Genomic DNA, 20711 nt, shown 5'->3' on the forward strand with positions numbered 1-20711 from the left:
GCCTGGCAGAATCACCAACACGTCCTTGCCTGTCCTTATGACGGTGGCTGTGTGACCATATAATGCTGCCTGTCAAAAATGACCCCAGGCAAACGGGCAAGCCAGGTTTGCAAAGCTGCTTTTAGATCTAGCTCCTTGATACGGCGTCTGCAGCTTTCGTGTTGCACTCCATCCCGTCTCCTTTTCAGTGCCAGTAATCTGAAAAGTGAGACTTCATTTAGCAGAACACCGCTGCATCCTGTCTGTCCTGGTGCAACCTGTGGCATTCGTGTCCTGAGTTACCAGGGCCAGCATCCCAGCAGAGGCAGTGCGCCTGTTTTTAGAGTCATACATTCCAAGGCCAGACGAGACCATTATGATCATCTAGCCCAGGGGTTCTCAAACTGTGGGTCGGAACCCCAAAGTGGGTCATGACCCCATTTTAATGGGGTTGCCAGGGCTGGCTTAAGACTTGCTGGGCCTAGGGCCGAAGCCAAAGCCTGAACCGCATCGCCCGGGGCCGAAGTCTGAGGGCTTCCGCCCTGAGTGGCAGGGCTCAGGTTACAGGCCCCCTGCCGGGGCAGTGGGACTAGGACTTTGGCCCCGGCCCCCCCACCCAGGGTGGCAGGGCTTGGGCAGGCTCAGGCTTTACTCCTACCCCCCTCCTGGGGTCACATAGTAATTTTTGTTGTCAGAAGGGGGTCGCGGTGCAATGAAGTTTGAAAACCCCTGAGAATCTAATCTGATGTCCTGCATAAAACAGGTCATGGAACTTCCCCAAATAACTCCCAGAGCAGGTCTGTTAGAAAAACATCCAACCTTGATTTAAACATTGACGATGATGAAGAATCCGCCCCAACCCTTGGGACGTTGTTCCAGGGGTTGGTTACTGTCATGGTTAAAAAATTATTCCTTATTTCCGGTCTGAATTTGTCTAGCTTCAACTTGTAGCCATAGCATCAGGTTATGCCTTTCTCTGCTAGGTGGAAGAGCCCATTACCAAATATGTTCCCCATATAGGTACTTATAGACCAGGGGCAGGCAAACTTTTTGGCCTGAGGGCCACATCGGGTTTCCGAAATTGTGTGCCTCCCCAAACAGTCAGGCATGGCCCGGCCCCCGCTCCCTATCCAACCCCTCCTGCTTCTCGCCCCCTGACGGCCCCCTGGGACTCCTGTCCCATCCAATCCCCCCGTTCCCTGTCCCCTGATCACCCCCAGAACCTCCGCCCTGACTGCCCATCCAACCCCCCCTCTCCTTCCTGACTGCCCCTGGGGACCCCTACCCCCATTCAACCCCCCTGTTCCCCAGATGTGGCCCCCGGGCCATAGTTTGCCCACCTCTGTTATAAACTGTAATCAAGTCACCCCTTAACCTTCTCTTTGTTAGTCTAAATAGACTGAGCTCCTTGGTTCTATGGCTGGAAGGCAGGTTTTCTAATCCTTTAATCATCCTCTAGGCTTTTCTGTGAACCCTCCCCAATTTATCAACCTCCTTTTTCAGTTGTGGTACCAGAACTGGACACAGTATTCCACCAGTGCCAAATACAGAGGTAAAATCATCTCTCTGCTCCTACTTGAGATTCCCCTATTTATGCATCCCAGGATCGCATTAGCCCTTTCGGCCACAACGGCATGCTAGGAGCTCATGTTCAGCTGATTATCCACCACGACCCCCAAATCGTTTTCAGAGTCCCGGCTTCCCAGGAGAGAGTCCCCCAGCCTGTAAGCATGGCCTATGTTCTTTGCTCCTAGATGTATATATTTACATTTAGCCATATTAAAATGTACAGTTTGCTTGTGCCCAGTTTACCAAGCAATCCAGATCGCTCTGTATCAGTAAACTGTCCTCTTCATTATTTACCACTCCCCCAATTGTTGTGTCATCTGCAAACTTTATCAGGGATGATTTTATGTTTTCCTCCAGATCATTGATAAAAATGTTAAATAGTGTAGGGCCAAGAACTGGTCCCCGCAGGACTTCACTAGAAACACACCTGCTGGATGATTTCCCATTTACAATTACATTTTGAGATCTATCAGTTAGCCAGCTTTTAATCCATTTAACATGTGTCCTGTTAATTTTATATCTTTCTAGTTTTTTAATCAAAATGTCATGTGGCACCAGGTCAAATGCTGTACAGAAGGCCAAATATATTACATTAACACTATCAACCAAACTTGTAATCTCGTCAAAAAAAGGTATCCAGTTAATTTGGCAGGATCTTTTTCCATAAATCCACATTGATTAGCATTAATTATAATCACCTTTAATTCTTCATTAATCAAGTTCTTTGTGACCTGCTCCATTATCTTGCTCAGGATCGATGTCAGATTGACAGGCCTATAATTACCCAGGTCAGCCCGTTTACCCTTTTTAACTATTGGCACATCATTAGCTTTCTTCCAGTCTTCTGGAACTTCTCCAGTGTTCCAAGATATATTGAAAATCAGCATTAGCTGTCTAGAGATCTCCTCAGCCAGCTCTTTTAAAACTCTTGGAGGCAAGTTATCTGGGCTGCTTATTTCAAAATGTCTGATTTTAATAGCTTCTGTATAACATCCTCCTTAGGTACTAGTGGAAAGGAAAGAGTGCTATCATCACCATGTGATATGACTGCTGTTGCTCTTGAGAGAAACACACCTTCCCAGCTCTGGAGCAGCACTTCGAGCTTTGTTGGGATGGCGCTGACATGGGGCCTCTTGCAGTGATAGGGAAAGAAGGGAGTAATGGGGCGTGATTCCTGTTTCCACCATTTAGTTTCTGCTGAAACACATTCTGTATAATGTTACCCACCCACAATCCTTCTCGTTTTCAGATCTCCGCAGACCATGGGCTTCTTAATAACCCTCCTTTTCAAATAGTCCTTTGCATATGCTGAATTTGTTTCTTTGGATCTTTTTGCACCTACCAAAAGGACCATAAATTTAACTTTTGTAAAGCCTTACCCTGACTTTCATCATCTCTTGCAGAATTACAGAAGACTCTGCAGTGACAACATTTGAAGCGTTAAAGGCTCGTGTCCGGGAGTTAGAAAGGCAGCTTTCCCGTGGAGACCGCTATAAATGTCTCATTTGCATGGTGAGTAGCACTTCAGTTGTGGCAATGAATCAGAAAACGTCTCCGTACCTTTGACTTGGGGAAAGGGGCGAATCCTACTACTTTGGTAAGGTGAATGCATCCCTGTCCTTACACAAGGGAAAAATCTCTTCCTTTCTCTGGGTAAATGTGTTGCAAGTTTCTTTCCAGTTTCTGTGTGTGTGTATCAGTTATATCATTTCATTGGTGTTCGTAGCAGTCTGTAGGAGCAGAAATTTCTAACTTCATAGGACAGCATTCCCCTTTCAGATTGACCATGCAGAGCTCCCAAGTGCCTGCGTTCTTCTCCTCCTGCAGGTGCAGAGTTGCACATGCGTAAGGAGAGGAGAATGCCTGATTTGAGACCCACCATGTGGCTTGAAGGCAAGATTTTTGCCTGTGCGTTTAAAAGTTGCCTGTGTCCTGTTAGTTATGTGTGTGTTGCTGCTTTGGCTTCCCTAAAGAAGGGCTGCAGCTCCCTCTAATGGCTCACAACCTGCAGCTTTTTGCCTCTCGCGTTTGGTTTTATTGCCGAGCTCTGTTTGTCCCATGGTTCAGTAGAAGAGAAAAACGTTGCTGGGATGCTGGAGTTGCCAGTGGAACAGCGGGCACTAGCTGGATCAGACAGACTCCCATCTCTGAGTCTAGGCAGGACGTACGGTCTGTTGTTGATTGCTGCCCTCACTAATAAATCACTTGAGTGCGAACACGTGCCTGCTGAAATGACAGCATTATTCTCGGTAGATAGTTACGCTATTCCAGCAGAGTGGGCAGTTGCGAGGAGAGTTAATCTTATCCCTTATCTCTGCTCTTGCGCAATCTGGTGACCTTTCCATTGGAATAATGATACGTGGTCACAACTTCCCTGCGATAAAACACCCAGGGAATAACCGTGGCTGGGCCAGGTCAACTGACTCAGACTCGGGGGGCTATAAAATTGCAGTGTAGACGTACCTCTAGCTAACCAGGTTGAGCTGTGTCACCACCAGGTGGGTTATGGGCTTCTGTCAGGCAAAGCAATGACCTACAGGAGACTTTCTACCTCTGTTACTCTTGAGCTAAAGTTTAGATCCCTGCTTAGTTTTCACTCCGTCCTGAAGTCAGTGAGATTTGCCTGATTTCTGTGCTTCGTTTCTGTCCGATGCGTCGCACCTGCTCACTGTATAAGGAGCAGCTCCTGAGCTGTGTTCTTATTAAGATGGGGAATAATGGGGAGTGTTGACTCTGGGGATCTGCCCTCTTCTGCTGCCCCCTCCCCAACGCCAGTATCCTGGTGACATAATTGTAGGCTGGCAATCCGCCAGCCTTTTATTGACAAGAATGTCTTTGCTTTTTCTTTTCAGGACTCTTACACGATGCCCCTGACTTCCATTCAGTGCTGGCATGTGCACTGTGAAGAATGCTGGCTGCGGACTCTGGTGAGGCACTCGGCTACTTTCTCATTGACGTGTAGACGTCTCCCTCTCCCCAGACGTGTACTTACATTAGAGGACAGGGTTCTTGCTTGATATGAAGTGGGGTTCTGCGTATGTGGGGTGCCCAACCTTTTATTAAACACGCCCGTCAGATTCGAGTCCTTCATTGGGCGGAGCTGGGTTTGAGTTACCCTCACTGAAGAGTGGTCCTGCTCACTCTTTACTCTCTGACGGGAGGGCTCAGGGCTGGAACAGCACCGCGTGTGGAATTCCTATCGACTTCCAAAGGAGTTTAATGCACTGTGCAGCTGCACTGAGATCCACTGAGCTGGGATCCGCTGACCTGTGCAGCACCCATCGGTGCGGTTTCCTTCCCCTCTTCTGAGTAATTGAAACAGCGTCATGCAATTTGGAACTAGTGTGGTTGGTTGTCTGGAAAGTTGGGCACTATCGGAAGTGTAGAAGAGGTGGCCCAGTGCCCCCAGGATTTGCCTTTTTGTTCGTTTCAAAGGGACACGCTTGTGTTACAATTAATATTTTGTTAAACAAAGTGATGCCGGTTCCTTTCCTAACCCTGACTTTCTGGTGTTTCCTCGGCTTTTATTTTCCCCCGTGATGCTGACCACAACGTTTTTGTTTCGCGCAGCCTGGGCAATGGAGATTTGAGCTAGTCACTTTCACTTTGATGCTCAGGCATTAGCAGGCTGCTGCAGGGTTGGGTTGCAAACGATGTACGGGGACTCGCCCTCTTCTAAAAGCTGCTGCTGTTAGGTCCTGCAACATCTTATTTTTACAGACCACACTGTAAACTTGGAGCTTCAGCTAACCTGGCGATGGGCCTCTAGATACTGCCTCTTAAATCCCTCGGCTGAGAAGAGTTACTGGGAGGGTGAAATGCCTGCAGCATTGGGTATTAATAGCAACCTCAGTAACTCGACTGTCCCCAGGCTGTATTTTCTAGCTATTCAGCGACACCCCTGTCGCTCTTTAGATTACACAGGCTTTTTTAGGCATTTAGCAGCACATTGCAAAAGACTCCTGCACAGCTACGTAGCAGTAAGGTGTTCAGATGAATATATGCCCCACTGCTCCTAGGTATAATCCGATTCTGCGGTGCTGGCTGCAAATGGAGAATAGAGCGTGTTGGATTTTATTCCTCCATGTCCTTCACCCCTCTGCTCCCCGCCATCCCAAGATGGTCTTTTAGGCCAGCAGCACCTATTGTGAGCCCTTGTGAGGCTCAGGCACACTTCAACGTCTGTCAAGCCCCTTTGCTCCACTGACAGCGTCACAGCAGCCTGCAATAAGACCGAACCCCTAGAAGGTTGCGCTCCTGGCATTAAGGGGTTAACATTCACTTCTCCAAGGAGAGGAGTGTTTAGATTTGGTCTCACCCCTCCTTCCCCACACTGCTGTGTGGTGGGGTAGGTGGGGACTGGGTTGCTGTGTATTGGCCACGCCCAGAGCCTGGCTCTGACCAGGCAGGAGGGAAGGGAATATTCCAGCAGGACGTAGGGTTAGGTGCTGGCACTTGTGTGGGGGAAGCAATTAATAAGTGGCCGCTCATCTGTTCCCCAGCCCTACCCTCTTCCTGCAGCCCGCAGTTGATTAAACCAGGGCTTTTCACGAGGCATGCTCGGGCTCTCTCCCTTCACCCAAATCTCCCAGCCTGCATTCGCATGTTTCTAATGTAGCCATTAAAATGTAGCCCGAAGACAGCAATAAAAACCCTGGAACGCCTTGGTGCTTTTGTGTCTTGATCAAAGTCAATGTGTGTAATCTCGTTAAGACTGCCCTCCCCCACCCCCACCCCCTTTTTTTTTTTTTTATGAATTTAATGGCATACAGCAGCTGGGCTCAGTGTTTAATACTCACCAACCTGCACTGTTCTAATTAAGGTATCTCCTTTTATTTCGGGCACAAAAGAGACTCTTGTTTTCTTTAACAAGCGAGGAGCTGTGGGATAGTGTGTGTAATAATTGCTGCTGTTACCTTTCCCTGGATATAAAGCCAGCTCCCCGTGGGGGTGGCAGGGAAAGCAGAAATACCCTGCGCGTGCAGCACACATGGAAAGATTTGATGTGGGGAGAGGGGCAACATTTTTCTTCTGTTGTGCAATAAACAATTTGTTGGAGTTAATAGGAGTTATGGGGGGGTGAGTTGTGTTGGGCTTCCGGCCGCTTCTGAACAGTCTGGAGATCTGCCATCCCCCTTAGTGAAAAGTCCAGATTTTCTATGCCTGTGTTTTAATATGCACAGCTGACACCTAATGTTAGATTAGATTTTCTTATGTTATATATTAAGGCCTTAGAAACAAGGGATCAAAGTGGGAGACAAAGCTTCTAACATCACGCAGGAGGGCACTTGCTGCCCACATCAATCTCCATGGGGCAGGGAGGGTGAAATAATTTTAACAACTTATAGGGTCTGAAGATTTTCTAGAGCCAGACTGTCCTGGGCTGAGCATCCACTGACTTCCATTTGTGTCCCAGGCAGTCCTCAGCATTGGGCCCTTAATATGTCCTGCTCTGAAAAAGAGGCACTTTGAAAATGGCATCATGGGGCTTCATGCTGTGTGTGTGTGTCTGACTTCAGATCAGATCTGCTGAGTTTATAAGTGAACACCTGGGTATGGCTTTCTACCAGCTGATCCCACAGACTCCCCCGGGGTCAGAGCGTCATTGACACGAATGTTCTGCATTTGGAACATAGCTAACAGTTCTGTGAATGAGACCTGAGCAGCGCAAACTCCAGCTCTCCGTCCCATTGCTGTGTTAGCTTGCATTAGTGATTCAAGTCAGCAGATCTGATTGCATACACACAGGATGCAGGCCAGGTTAGTAAGAAGAGCCCTTCCTACTTACTCACCAGAATAGAGCTGTACTTTACGGGTGCGTCCTAAGGGTGAGAAACGCAAGGATTTGGTCAGTGCCTCTTAATGCTAATGGGAGATGCCCACCTAGATGCTGCTTTGCAGAGGCCACTCTGAGTTGGGGAGAAACCATCTGTGCAGACACGAACAGTCAGAGCACTTTAAACAAGTGACCATCTTAACTGTTCATCCCACTGCCTGCGCATAACCAAACCAACCGGGGCCCAAGAGGCAGCAGTCGGCATGCTTCTGGGTCTGCATTTTCTCCGCTGTCATACCATCGTATGGTTCTGAGTACGTGGGAGATGGACAGTGAGTGGGAAGCATGTGCCCATATCCTAGGGCCAGTATGGCCCTGCCTGGATTTCCAGTGTAATCAGTCTAACCTTTACTGCTTAATTTGTCTGCAGTTTTTGTTTTGTTTTTTTTCAGACCATATTTGTGGGCTAGTTTTTACTTATAGGCTTTTCTGTGGGGCTCATCGCTGCAGTGTTCGAATTGCAAGGCCCACGAGTCAGGGAAGGAAGAGGTATGGTTGTCCCCAGTTTACAGACAGGAAAACCAAGGTACAAACATTAAGTGATTTTTTTTTCCCAAAGTCACACTGGAAGCCTGTCCAGGATCTTGCAAATCCTCGCCTGAGAATTTCCAAGTAAAGTATTACTATAGTCTGCAGCCAGACGGGCCTTCCTGTGTGGCACAGGCCAGAGAACTTCACAAAAGAATTCCTCACGCAGAGCTTTTAGAAAGGCATCCAAACTTGAGTTGAAAATTATCAGTGATGGAGAATCCACCATGACCCTTGGTAAATTGTTCCAGTGGTTAATTACCCTCGCTGGTAAAAATTTACACCTGCTTTCCAGTCTGAATTTGTCTGGCTTCAACTTCCAGCCATTGGATCATTTTAGACCTTCCTCGGCTAGATTGAAGAGCCCGATATTAAATATTTGTTCCACATGTAGTGATCATGTCATCCCTTAACCTTCTCCTTGTTAAGCTAAATAGACTGAGCTCCTTGAGTCTGTCGCTAGAAGGCAGGTTGTCTAATCTGTTAGTCATTCTCAAGGCTCTTCTCTGAACCCTCTCCAATTTATCAACATCCTTCTTGAATTGTGGGCACCAGCACTGGACACAGGATTCCAGCAGCGGTCGCACCAGTGCCAAAGACAGAGGTAAAATAACCTCTCTGCTCCTACTAGAGATTCCCCTGTTTATGCATCCCACGATTGCATTAGACCTTTTGGCCACAGCGTCACACTGGGAGCGCCTGTTCAGCTGATTATCCGCCATGACCCTCAAATCTTTTTCAGAGTCACTGCTTCCTGGAATAGGATCCCCCATCGTATGTGTGTGGCCTGCATTATTTGTTCCTAGATGGATACATTTACGTTTAGCTGTATTAAAACACACATGATTTGTTTGCGCCCAGCTTACCAAGTGATCCATATTGCTCTGAATCAGTGACCTGTCCTCTTCATTATTTACCACTCCCCCAATTTTTGTGTCATCTGCAAATTTTATCATTGATGATTTTATGTTTTCGTCCAGGTCATTGATACAAATATTAAGTAGTGTAGGGCCAAGAACCGATCTCTGTAGGACCTCACTAGAAACAGGCCCACTCGAGGACGATTCTCCATTCAGTTTCATTTTGAGAGCTATCAGTTAGCTTTTAATCCATTTAACGTGTGCCATGTTAATTTTACGTCATTCTAGTTTTTTAATCAAAATGTCATGAGGCATCAAGTCAAACGCCTTACAGAAGTCTAAGTATATTACATCAATATTATTATCTTTATCAACCAAACTTGTAATCTCATCAAAAAAAGTATCATGCTAATTCGACAGGATCTATTTTCCATAAACCCATGTTGATTTGCATTAATGTTATCCTCCTTTAGTTCTGTATTAATTGAGTTCCATATCAGCTGCTCCATTTTCTTGCCCGGGATTAATTACCTGGGTCAGCCCATTTACCCTTTTTAAAAATTGGAACAACATTAGTTTTCTGGAACTTCCTGAGTTCTCCAACACTTACTGAAAATCAGCATTAACAGTCTAGTGAACTCCTCAGCCAGCTCTTTTAAAACTCTTGGATGCAAGTTACTTGGAGCTACTGATAATAAAATGTTTAACTTTGGTAGCTTCTGTTTAACACCTCCAGAGATACTAGTAGAATGGAAAGACTGTTATCATCACCATAAGATGAGACTATATCACCTGTTTTTTCCCACAAACATAGATCTGAAATATTTATTGAACACTTCTGCCTTTTCTGCATTATTATTGATAATTCTAATATTTCCATCTAGTAATGGACCAATCCCATTGTCAGGATGATTTGTTCTTATTGTTCCTAATAATATTTTTAAAACTCCTTATTGTCCTTAATTCTGCTGGCCATAGATTTCTCTGGCATAGTGTCCCTTTGCTTCCCTTATCAATTTTCTACAATTTCTAACTTCTGATTTATATTCATTACTAGCAACTTCCTTTCTTTCTTTCTATAGTTCTGCCTTCACTCTCCCCCTTTAACCATCCCCTCCTTCCTCGGTTGTGGGATTGTGGCTTTTCAGCATCTAATTAGGTGTTCTTAAATGAGTTCCAGTTATCATTCACATGAGTTACAGCTCCAAGACCGCTGTCTGTCTCTCAGCACATGAGCACTGTACGAGGTGTAGCTGTGTTGTAATTCTGGATGGAATTGCATTTTTATTCTGGGTTCTGTGCCTCTAGACCCAGCACCTCCTTTGCATATTCACTCATCATCTGGTTAGCAATTCTCAGACTAAGGCATATTTGAATGTAAGTAAATGATGGCACTGCAAGACCAAAAATGAGCTTTTAAAAAATCTTGAGATTCCTGGAACTCCCCATAACAGTGCCTTCTGAACTGATCTGTCAGGAAAGCCTTGTTCACTGATTTAATACATATTTTTCTTGTAGATGGTACTAGTTACTATGGAGCCTGGTAACCTTCCTCAGGTAACTAGTACGTGTCCCAAAATCCAGCCCACGTATTGCAAAGCTGCCGTAACAGTTGGAAAGCTGTAACTCATTCCTGCCTTTCACTGGCTTGCGCCACATCCTTTGTGGATTTTTCCTGAAGCCTCATGGGGCAGCAACTCTCCCCACTTCCATCCTCTTTAGGGCCTGGACCTCGCTTTATATTGGTCCGCAAAGCAACATGCATCCCTGCTGTGGAAATAAATGAAAAAACACCAGCACAGATGAGTGGTACGCTTTGAAATATGGCCTATAGTGTGTGGGCACATTTTGTATACACAAACACACACACCCATACGTAGGGGCAGAAGTATGGTCTAGTTCAGGAGCAGGGGAACCTGGGTTCTGTTCCCACCTCTGGCAGTGGCTCTCTTTATAACATTGGGCGTCTTCCTGCAGCCCTCTCTGCCTCAGTTTGACCATCTGTAAAATAGGGGTACTGTGGTGAGGCGCTTCGAATGCTGTGAGTGGCTATATAAGTCCTATTTGCCTTCATCTCCTTTGCGTCTGGGGAGTGCATTCTCTTTGGAGACTGATCACTGTTCACAGACTAACAGGATAGCAGGAGCGGCCCAAGCCCTCACTTCGAGTTTGCTGCCTTTAGCTGGTTGAAAACAAATGTAGTGTAATTCTTTTTTAAGAGGTAGTTTAAGACAAAAAGCTCCAGTCCTTCCTGGCACCAAGTGCCAGGACCAGCTTCTCAACGTTGCAGCTCTCGTTAATTTATTTTTCAGACGACCCGAAGTGATTAGCCCATATTGTGGATCAATCACTTGCCAAATTTTAATTAAGACGGGAGGGAAAAATAAATCCCATCCTGATCCCAGCCCCTTTTCTCTACCGTGTTTCAGCCCCGGAGCAAACTTCTTGCAGTAGAGTTTTATAAACCATTGAAAACTGAGGTTTATAACGGAAAAGCTGAGATGGCCGTTACTGTAGCACACGCTGCTATAACACATCAAGGCTTTTCCATGGAGCAATGATGAAAGGAGCAGAAGGACGGGGGGTGGAGGGACTGGCCGACAGGTGTGACTTATTATTCCACACCATTTTTATTTCAAGGGAAAAGTTTAGTAACCCCAGCTGGCAGGTGAGGAGGGGGAAACAAATACTTTTCCATTGTCCCTGTGCCAGGGCATGTGTGTGAGAGAATAGTTTAATTGCCTATAGTAATAAATACTGTACACCACCAAAAATGTGCTCAAACGCAAGGAACGAGGTTGTAAGTGATTTTAGTGCTTAAAAAAACAACTCCACGCTTAGAACGTGGGGTTCTGAATGTAGCGCACGTGCTGATGTATGCAGGGACGTCAGCTTAAATAACATAATTCTTCCCAGGAGACTAAAGTCATTATTTTTCCCTGGACTGTTTAACACCAAACATAAATACTAGGGGGACCCAGAGACCCCGGGCCTTCCAGCTGTGTGTGCAGCCAGCCTGCTTAAAGTGCGAGCTGCAGAAGGTAGCTAAGCTGGCATTGTTCACGCTCCGGTACGCCCCGCCCTGTGAGCCAGAAGAAGGTGTCCTGTCTGAGCGCAGCGAACCAGCATCCTCCCCCATCACAGAATGATCCACACTGGGTGTTTCTCGTGGTGGGAGCCAGCTTGCTGGTTTGGACTTTGCTGCAGCGTAGTCAGTACCTATGTGCCTTGACGTAGGAACGTTCCTGAAGTGAGAACGAGAGAAATACTAACCCTACCTGGAAGGGCTGGATTCTCGTGTCTGTGGTCTCAGCCTTCCTTGGGGCACTGGAATGGCTATTCCCATCTCTCTGGTTTGGGTCACTTTGAGGCTCCATTCAGATCCAGAGTAGGGTTCAAATCAAGGGCTAATCAGGACTAGATCTTGGAATAAGAGACTGTCAAAATGGCAGAAACCACCTATGGTTGGATTTCTGCCAGCTCATGTGGCTGGAAGTTGTTTTCATGAAATTCTTGTAATCTCATGCGTGGAGGTCAGTTCCCACAAGCTCCCAGCTGCATTGGAAGCAGAAAGCACAAACCCTTTTGGGTTGGGATTCCTCAAGGAACCAGAACTGAGGGGCCTGTTTGGAGCCAGCAATTCAAAGCAGCCCCCCTCGGTTTGCAGGGTATTGAGTTTGAGATCCTTTTTCTAAGTAGGGAAAGGACCGATTCCAACCCCAGGAGGGGCCACTGGGATCCAGTCTGGCCAGAGAACTGTCCCCAAATGATTCCTAGAGACTCCTGGCCCTTGCTCCGTCCTATGCTCTGGTGGGCGTTGAGCGGTGGAATGGCACCACCTGAAGGACGAGTTCTACTGACAGGCACCCTGGGCACTCTGCATACTGGGTCCAGTGTGTGGAGAGAGCTGAACGGTGCGCACACGATACGCAAATGGCTTTCAGACGGGAAGGTTTTCGCTGTCCCTCTCAAGCTCCCAGCGTTCAGGTGTCTGATCTGTAGGTAGTGCAGATCTCCCGGAGAAGAGCAGGGAGCTGGGAGACATCTCTGTGCTCAGGCTGGAGCAGCAAAGTGATCTTGGGGTTGAATTGCGTTTTCCCTCCTTGTCTTTCTTCTCCACAAGCTCTGGAGATCAGCGAAGTGGGTGGCCTAGCGAGGGCCGGGTCTGGCTGTGCGGTGGGAACGCCTCCGTTCTATAAGGTGCACTTGATGGAAAGAGTTTCCCTTGCCTTTCTCAGGTGGGGGCCCCCCGCTGCTAATCCCCTTTCCTAGGAGTTGTGTCTGCAGGTGTTGCTCAGACAATGCTCTGTCACTCCAGAGAATCCTGCCCGTTTGTAATCTGCCCCCCACTGGGGCCTGTCTCTGTATTCCAGGAGGGTGTGCTGGTCCCCATCTCTCGGGACACGCCGGGAGGCGGTGGGTCCTCTCTATGGGGCGAACCGAGCAGGGAAAGTTCCACTGAAGTTCTTCCCCTGGCGGCATTCGGCTCCAGCCAGGCAGCCCCACTGGCTGCAGTGAGGCTGCAGGGCGTATCTGGAGGCAGAGTGACAGCACCAAGCCATTCCAGGGGGTGGGAGCTGCAGAAAGAATCCGCTTCCCTTGGGTAATCAGCAGTGAGGTGTGATTGGACAGATATTTCACTGGCTTTTCCTGCACGAACTGCTCCCATTCTCTGGCGTGCCTCTTGGGAAGGAAAGGGTCGAGCCAGATGTTCAAGAGCTAGCCACATCTGGAATCCTTAAACTCCCAGTTGCATGCTCACTTTTGCTTGCTGGGGCACACTGCAGTCCAGAGTTGAGAACTTGCCAACCACCACCCTGTGTAACACTGATTGCGGCGCATAAACCTCTCTGCTCCGGAGATCCTGCCCCCTGCCCTCCTGCTGACAGTGGGGAGCCCCGAGGCGGCAGAGAATCTGCACAGCCAGACCAGTGGTTCTGTCGGCTGTGCATTGAAATACATCATATCGATGCACGCAGCGTGAGCCCCCCGATTTCTGAATCTCAGCAGCAGTGCAACAGGTTCCAGCCTGAAGTGACAGAGAATAGCTTTAAAAATCGGTCACTCTTCTGCTTCGTGCCGACCTGCCCTGACCCCCAAGAACAGGGATCTGCTTTGTAGACGAGCATTCAGCCCAAGAAATGTGCTCTTCTTGGCAGCTCTAGACTCCAGAACACAGGTCTTGAGAGAGAAGCGAAAAGCTGGATTATAACCTGGGCATTTTAAAGTGCACATACTGATTTTTAAGTCAGCCCGCCATAATGGGGTGGTGGTAGCAGCGCCTAGAGATCAACTCGGCTCTGTGAAGGTACTTGCGTCATGGACCCCCTTGTGCCAGGCTCTCCACAGGCATAATGAGAGACAGGCCCTGCCCTGAAGTGCTTAAAATCTACAGAGATGAGACAAAGGTTGGGAAGCGGAGGCTGAGAGCGGGGAAAGGACTTCCCTGAGGTCGCCGCAGAGCTAGGAATAGAACCAAGCTCTCCTGACTCCCAGTCTACTGCCCAAGCCACAAGGAGTGATTTGAGGGGGTTTAGTGGCTTTATTCGCCTCCAAGGCAGGTTGGGGGGGTTTTGGTGACACCTTAGATCTGACTGGGAGGCACCGAGCATGGAGTGTTCAGCCCCTTGAAACCTGATCCTTCAGAAGGTCAGCAAACGAGGAGGAGCGGGTGAGGTAATATCTTTTATTGCACCAGCTTCTGCTGGGGAGAGAGATCAGTATTCCCTCACCCACCTTGTCTCTAGTGTACTGGGGCCATCACGGCTCCCACTACACTGCCGAAAACGAGGTTGGAGGCCTGTCAGCGGCAGCTTGCACCAGGAGGGAGAGGAGAACGGACTTGGTCTTGTCTGCACTGGGTTCTTAGTGGCACAGGTGCAAGCCCCAGGACAGACACGCCTGACGCCTGTTTGACGCTGGGGTCAGCTGCAATGGTCCAAATTCCTTTGCACTGATGTAATTTGTCCTCACTGAGGGGTTTGCACCAGTGGCTATAAACCAGTGTAGACGCAGCCTGAATTTGTCCTGGCAGTCGGAGGAGTTCCCTGCCCCGTGTGTGCTCATTGTGCAGATATCTTCACAGATATTTTGTAGCATCAGGGATAGCATCCATCTCTTCTCTTGTAATCCGAGCTGCCACTGGTGGCAATCAGTGCAGCGTGACCAGATCCGAACCTGCCCTTCCACTGAGCCCAGCTCCTGCAAACCTGCCGAGCCCCCTGCTCCTAACGCCCACTTTCTGCCCTGGCTGCAGAGATCAAAACAAGCCTCTCTTGGGAGCACTGCTCTTCTTCCCGAGAGACTCTGCCTCCTCTGGGTCAGTCTTGCGAGCCGTAGCAGCCGGCTGGGATTCCCCGCTTTGTGCAGCCCTGGGGGCCTATCTGATTCCGTGGACCTGTTGCCGTGCATGCTGGCTGGGGAGCGGGGCTGGAAAGGAGCTGCTGGGGAGCGGGTTGACCGCGGCAAGCAGAAGAGTCGGGGTGCTCAGACGGAGCCTGTGCTTGCCGCTTTGACGCAGGCGTCAGGAGGTTCTGTTCTGTCGGGGTTTAAAGCCAGCGCGGCCTGACTGCCAGGTCTGCTGCGGGACTGCTGCCCTGCTCGCTGGGAGCGGAGGATCAGGTGCCGCAGAGCCATCTTTCTGTCATTTTTCTCATCAGCCGTCTGTCACACCTGCCAATCTAATGATGACCAGCTTAGGTTGACCCCGATTCTGAGGCTTATTAACACCCTCTACCTGTCAGGATCCATGACAGATGGCACCAGCCATTGTTCCATTTCATGCAGTGCTCGTGTCCTCCGTCTGTTCCCTCGCCTGGGTTTGGAGTTTGCGCGTTTCCATTCATCTTGGCAGCAGATACAGACTCTGTAGCGTGGTGCAGAGGGCTGGGAATCCCTGTTCCCGTTGGCTGCCCGAGGCAGGCTGGGGGGCTGAACAGGCCCTCGGTCTGTATAGTTCTGGGGCTCCGAATCGTGGATCGTGTTGTGCTCTGGACATGGGGTTTGAGAGGCCCTGGGTGGCTCCAAAGGCCCCCGGCCGCAGTATCAGGGAGAGAACGTCCAGCCCCACAGGGCATTGGAGGCTGCGTGACGCTGAGCTGGCCCCCCACCTCCCAGGTGTAACAGCACCCACAGGAACACTGCACAGCGGGGGGGCGATGGTGGAGGCTGCATTAACTCTTCTTGGAGCAGCCCTGGCCTAGGGACGCTATCTGCAGACAGCCGCTCCATCCCCTCCTGATCCCCTGAAGGGGCTTCTGCAGGGTCAGGGGCAAAGCAAGAACTCCCCATGGGGCTGGCACTCCCCATGCTGCTCCCCCTGCTTAGAGGAGCACTGAAGCTTTAGAAGCAATGTTTTTCCCCACGCTCCCCGTCGTCCTGTTCTGGGAATGCCACAGCTGCCATGAAAGCGTCATTCTGCGTGACACAACGCCCCTTGCTGGGGGTCAGACCCAGGCCCTCTGCTGCTAAAACATGCACCTCTCCTGCTCCGCTAGCGCAAAGGCTGGAAGCAATTGGTATTGCCCTCGCTGGGGACAGAGCTACGCCAAGTGTGGGTACATCTGACACCCGGGGGCAGCGCACACAGCTCGGTCGGGTGGGAAGGATAGAGAGGGACAGTTGGAGCCAAAGTGGGTGCTGCAAAGAAGGGGATGGGAGGCGAATTGGCTAATTGTTGCACTGAATTTCAGTTTTCTGCCGAGCGCTAATCCAGCTCCAAGCCTCCTGGCTGTTTCCTCGGAGCAGGTGCTGCTCCAGCACATCTGAGATGGGGACTCTCGAGAAGAGCTGGCGTGGGGGGGGGGGGTGTTAAAAGGTTGCAGAATGAATGGTCCTGATGAGTCAAAGCATTAACGAGAGGCACTCAGGCTGGGTTGTCCTCCCCCTTGTGCCCGTGGCTGGGGACCTCCTAGGTACACTCTGGGTTGGTAGGGACTGCGTTGGGGAAGGGAGCGCCTGATTCCCCCAGAGGGCTCAGACCTGCTGCTCGGAGGTGTCGCCTCTCTGGTCTGTTTCCTTTATGGCAGGGGTCCTGGGTATTGGGAGGCCTTGGCCTCTCCTGCTTCCATATTGTCATCCCCAGCATCACAGCCCAGGGGAAACGCACGCCGTCGTCCTGCGTCCTCCCAGGTGACATTTCTCTTTCTGTTCCCTCCGCCGGCTGCAGGGCGCTAAGAAGCTCTGCCCTCAGTGTAACACCATCACATCTCCCGGAGACCTCAGGCGCATCTACTTATGAAGGACGCAGCCGGAGGGCGGGACCCAGCTACCCGGATCAGCTCATCACACCAAGGGGGGGAAGAACGACAAGAAAGGACGTTTCAAACACACAGACTCCAGACGTGGACTCAAGGATAAAGGAGCCGCGGGAAAGCCTCGGCCTCCGTGTCTCTCATGTTGGGACCTCCTTTGGCGACTCTACAGCGGGCAAAACCAAACCCTTTTTTAAAACCAGTGTTCCCCTCTCCCCAGAGCTGGCTGTGCATCGCGGATGGCTTGTGAGCCCTTCCTTTGGACTGTGCTGTTCACTCAACAACCCCAGAAGACTGGGAAGGGACCCTTGACAGAAAGATGTTAAATAACCTGTAACTTGTGTTCTTTGTTCAGTTTGGTTGGTTGGGTTTTTTTGTTTTTTGTTTGTTTTTTGGGTTTGTTTTATTTTATTTTTTGTTTTGTTTGTTCTTTTTTTGGTGGTGTTCTAGTGATTTAAAAAAAAAAGGTTTAAAGAAAAACCCCACAGGCAGAAAATGAAGCACATGTAATATAGATTATATACGTTTACAATGTTGTGTATAAATGGGATAGACACAAACATTACATACTAATAAGTTGCCCTTTTTTTGGTTGTATTTTTTTTTTAAAGAAGAAAAAAAATGAGCGGAGAACATTAAACCCATATTTTTCTTGGTTCTGCAAAGTTTTGGCATTAAAGTCATTAGTTTAAAAAAAGTATATATATCTATACATATCTCTAATATAAATGGTTTAATGTTCTGTGGTGTATATTTCCTCGGTCAGATATGAAGTTAACAGCTTTTTAGTAATGGCTGTAGCATCGCCCATAACTTACAAGACTTATGGGGAGTAGGGGAGCTGGGTTTTGTCATTAGCCGTCGCTAATGGGGCTATTTCTAATAGACGCTTTCTCCCACTGAAAGCCAGCGGCGTTTAGTTTCTCATCGGGGAAGGGGGGCGGTTGGAAAGGTCTGGCTCAGGCGCGGTTGCCTCTTTTCCACATGGGGCAGGGGCAGGAGTTGAGATTAGAGAGGAGGCCGGAATGGATATGGCCAAGTGCCGCTGTCTCCAGGGGTTGGGAATCTGCAGTCCAAAGCTTCAGTTAACCCAGCCATTGTCCCCGAAACCCAAAGGCCGTGCCCCTGCCACTGGCTTGTTTTGTTCCCACTGGAAAGGAGTTCACTGCCCAACGGCCCAGGGGGTTCCCTCTGCTCCGGAGCGCCGCCTCTGCCCGCAGGAGAGGTGGGGCCGTGGCACAGGCTCAGGGCCAAGGCTTCCGGTTGTTCTCCCTTCTGGCTGAGACCGTTACGGGCTGAGGAGTAGGAGGCGACTACAGTGCAGGGAAGGAAGGTTCTTGCTCGAGGTGTTCTCTGGGGAGGCCGCTGTGCTGCCTTCTTTGCCATCTGCGTCCATCCTGCTGCCTTGTTCTGCCGCTTTGCCAGTACTGGCCGGGAGAGGCGTCAGAATTGCACTGGTACGAGCTCTTTGCTAGAGTGGAAGGTTGCTTGAGATCGCCGATCTCTTCCAGAGCCTGCCTGAGCCGGGGTTCCTAGGACATGGTGCACGTTCCTCCTCTTAAAACAATGCAAGGTAACTTCCACATCTAAGTAAAGGGTGATGCTAGGGCCCCCCTCTCAGGCCAGTGAGTTGGCAAGGAGAACCCAGCCTCACTGAACTGACTAAGATGAGCAAAGATTCAGATACTTCCAGTCAGTGCCAGTGATCCCCAATGGCCTCCTCCCGGGAGATTCCCCCTAGCTTCTTCCACAGCGGCACCTACAGCCGCTCTCACCTGTCCTTAGCTTCCAGGGCCACAGGCGCACACAACTGTCACCGGCTGAGGGTTGCCATCTACTCCCCCGTTACCTCGGGAACAAAGAAACAAATACGCTTTTACCTACCAAAAAGCAACGTTCGCCTCTCGAGCCAGTTGAGTTTTGCAAGGCTGCATGAGTTGTTTAAAGGCGCTCACCAGTGGCTCTTGTTGCCAGGGTGGTGCCCTTGCAGGGCAGTAGCCCAGCGCTGAAATGTGGGAGAAGGGAAGTTGGTGAAGGTAACCCTGTGCTGCTGTTCTCCAGGCAGCTCTCTCTCACTAGCTGTCTCGCTTCATGAACCTGGGGGAGAGACCAGAACAAGCTAGACACAGGAACATTGCACGTCAGTGGTTATTTGAAGGCTGTTTGGAAGCCAAGGTCACTCCTACTTGCTGGATTTCTTGGTGTAGGACACCTGGCCACCAGAGGGTGTGTTGACACCAAGAGGGTTTACTACTTAGGACTCCTCCCCAGCACTGCAAAGGTGGTTTGTGTTTTGCAGTAACAGAAGATTTGATGAGGCAGCTTGTCTCAGTAGTGATATTTCTATCACAACTTCCCTGCCTGAGTGTATGATGTCTTCTCCTGGGAGCTGCCATTTTGGTCAGTGTCTTGCTGTTTGAATTCTAAAGGACCCTGTTGCACAAAATCAATCTGTCTCCTGATGGAATTATATTCCTCCTTCCCCACCCCCCAACAAAGACGATATCACTTAAGTCAGAGCTTCCTGGGTCCTTACACTCTCAAAGCAGCAATCTCTACCTACCGTACAGTTGTTGCCCATGTGAGTCTATCTTGGGCATCCGTGGCCCTTCCCTGGTAGCTGACGTGCTGTGCGCATGTACCTTCCTGGGCAGTGTTTGGGAGATGGAGAAGAATCTGCGATTCTGACATTCCAAGTTGGGACGTTTCTCCCCAGACCTGTGAGAGTAGAGAGAAGGGCTGCACATGAATGCCATTTGTCATGCTGGGAAGTAGCCCTGCCTGTAGCACTTAAGCCCTGGGAAAGGCAGTCAGCAGGTTTGGTTTTTAAATTGGAATAATAAACTCCGCCTGGTGGGGCAGCCATGCCCAGCACTGGCTGCGGGTGGCCTTGGGACTAGAGCCGTGATCTCTCTGTGAATGGAATTGGAGAATGCGCAGTGATTTATTTATTTTTTTAAAGGCAGTTGGGAATGGGGAAGTGGGGAGGGCAGGGTCCCCAGGGCCCGAGCTCTGCCTTGCAAGGAGGCACTGAGAGCCAGGATCTCTCTCGTGTGTTGTGGAGCAGCAGTGTGCTGTGTACGTAGCTGTAAAACCATATGTAACCAGTAATGTTTTTTTTAATGTAAAGCCGTCCCTGTTTTTAGGAAGGGTGGGGATCTGAGGGGAGAATGGAGAGAGAAGAGTCTTGTTCTGGCCTTCTCAGGAGCCAGCCGCGTTTTCGCTTTCTCCTCTTCCACAATGAGCTTAAACAAAAACAAAAAAAGGAATTAACTCTCTTTGCCCAAAGAATCCCAATTGCACAAGGTGATATTCCAGTTGTGTCAATGATTGTGTGTCAATGTATATTATATAAAAAGGTACTTGTCATTCCCGTTTGTAAACTACATTTGACATTAATTAAACGAGTATAAATCTTCCCGGTCTCTCCTTCCTTCCTTCCCGGTCTCTGTCTCGGCGCTCTGGAGCGGGTGGGGATGTGACTAAGATGCTCCTGCACCCGGTATTGGCCTGTGGCCAAGGGCTTTGAGCACTGAGAGAGCTGCCGCTTCTAGGTGCGGGCACACGGTAGTTGTGGGGTTGGAGGATATTAGCAATACTCTGCAGAGTCTAGAGGTGGCCACTCCTCAATTGGAATGGGTGTCAGCAGTACAGTGGGAGATGGACACTTCTCCAGCCGCCTCCTGT

At 49.5% G+C, this 20711-nt stretch overlaps 1 protein-coding gene across 7 annotated transcripts in view; it reads left to right on the top strand.

Moving 5' to 3' along the window:
• Window positions 1-20442, top strand: part of RNF220 (ring finger protein 220) — a 324075-nt gene extending 303633 nt beyond the window's left edge. For all 7 annotated transcript variants that reach the window (XM_005303038.5, XM_065553696.1, XM_065553698.1 and 4 more), the window contains 3 exons: window positions 2952-3060; window positions 4401-4475; window positions 16940-20442. In XM_005303038.5, coding sequence (XP_005303095.1) covers window positions 2952-3060; window positions 4401-4475; window positions 16940-17011 — 256 coding nt within the window. In that variant the 3' untranslated portion in view covers window positions 17012-20442. The remainder of the gene's footprint in view (window positions 1-2951; window positions 3061-4400; window positions 4476-16939) is intronic.
• The last annotated feature ends 269 nt before the right edge of the window (window positions 20443-20711 follow it).

This window comes from Chrysemys picta, chromosome 8 (genome assembly GCF_011386835.1).
Source record: "Chrysemys picta bellii isolate R12L10 chromosome 8, ASM1138683v2, whole genome shotgun sequence".
NCBI classification, from domain to species: Eukaryota; Metazoa; Chordata; order Testudines; family Emydidae; genus Chrysemys; species Chrysemys picta.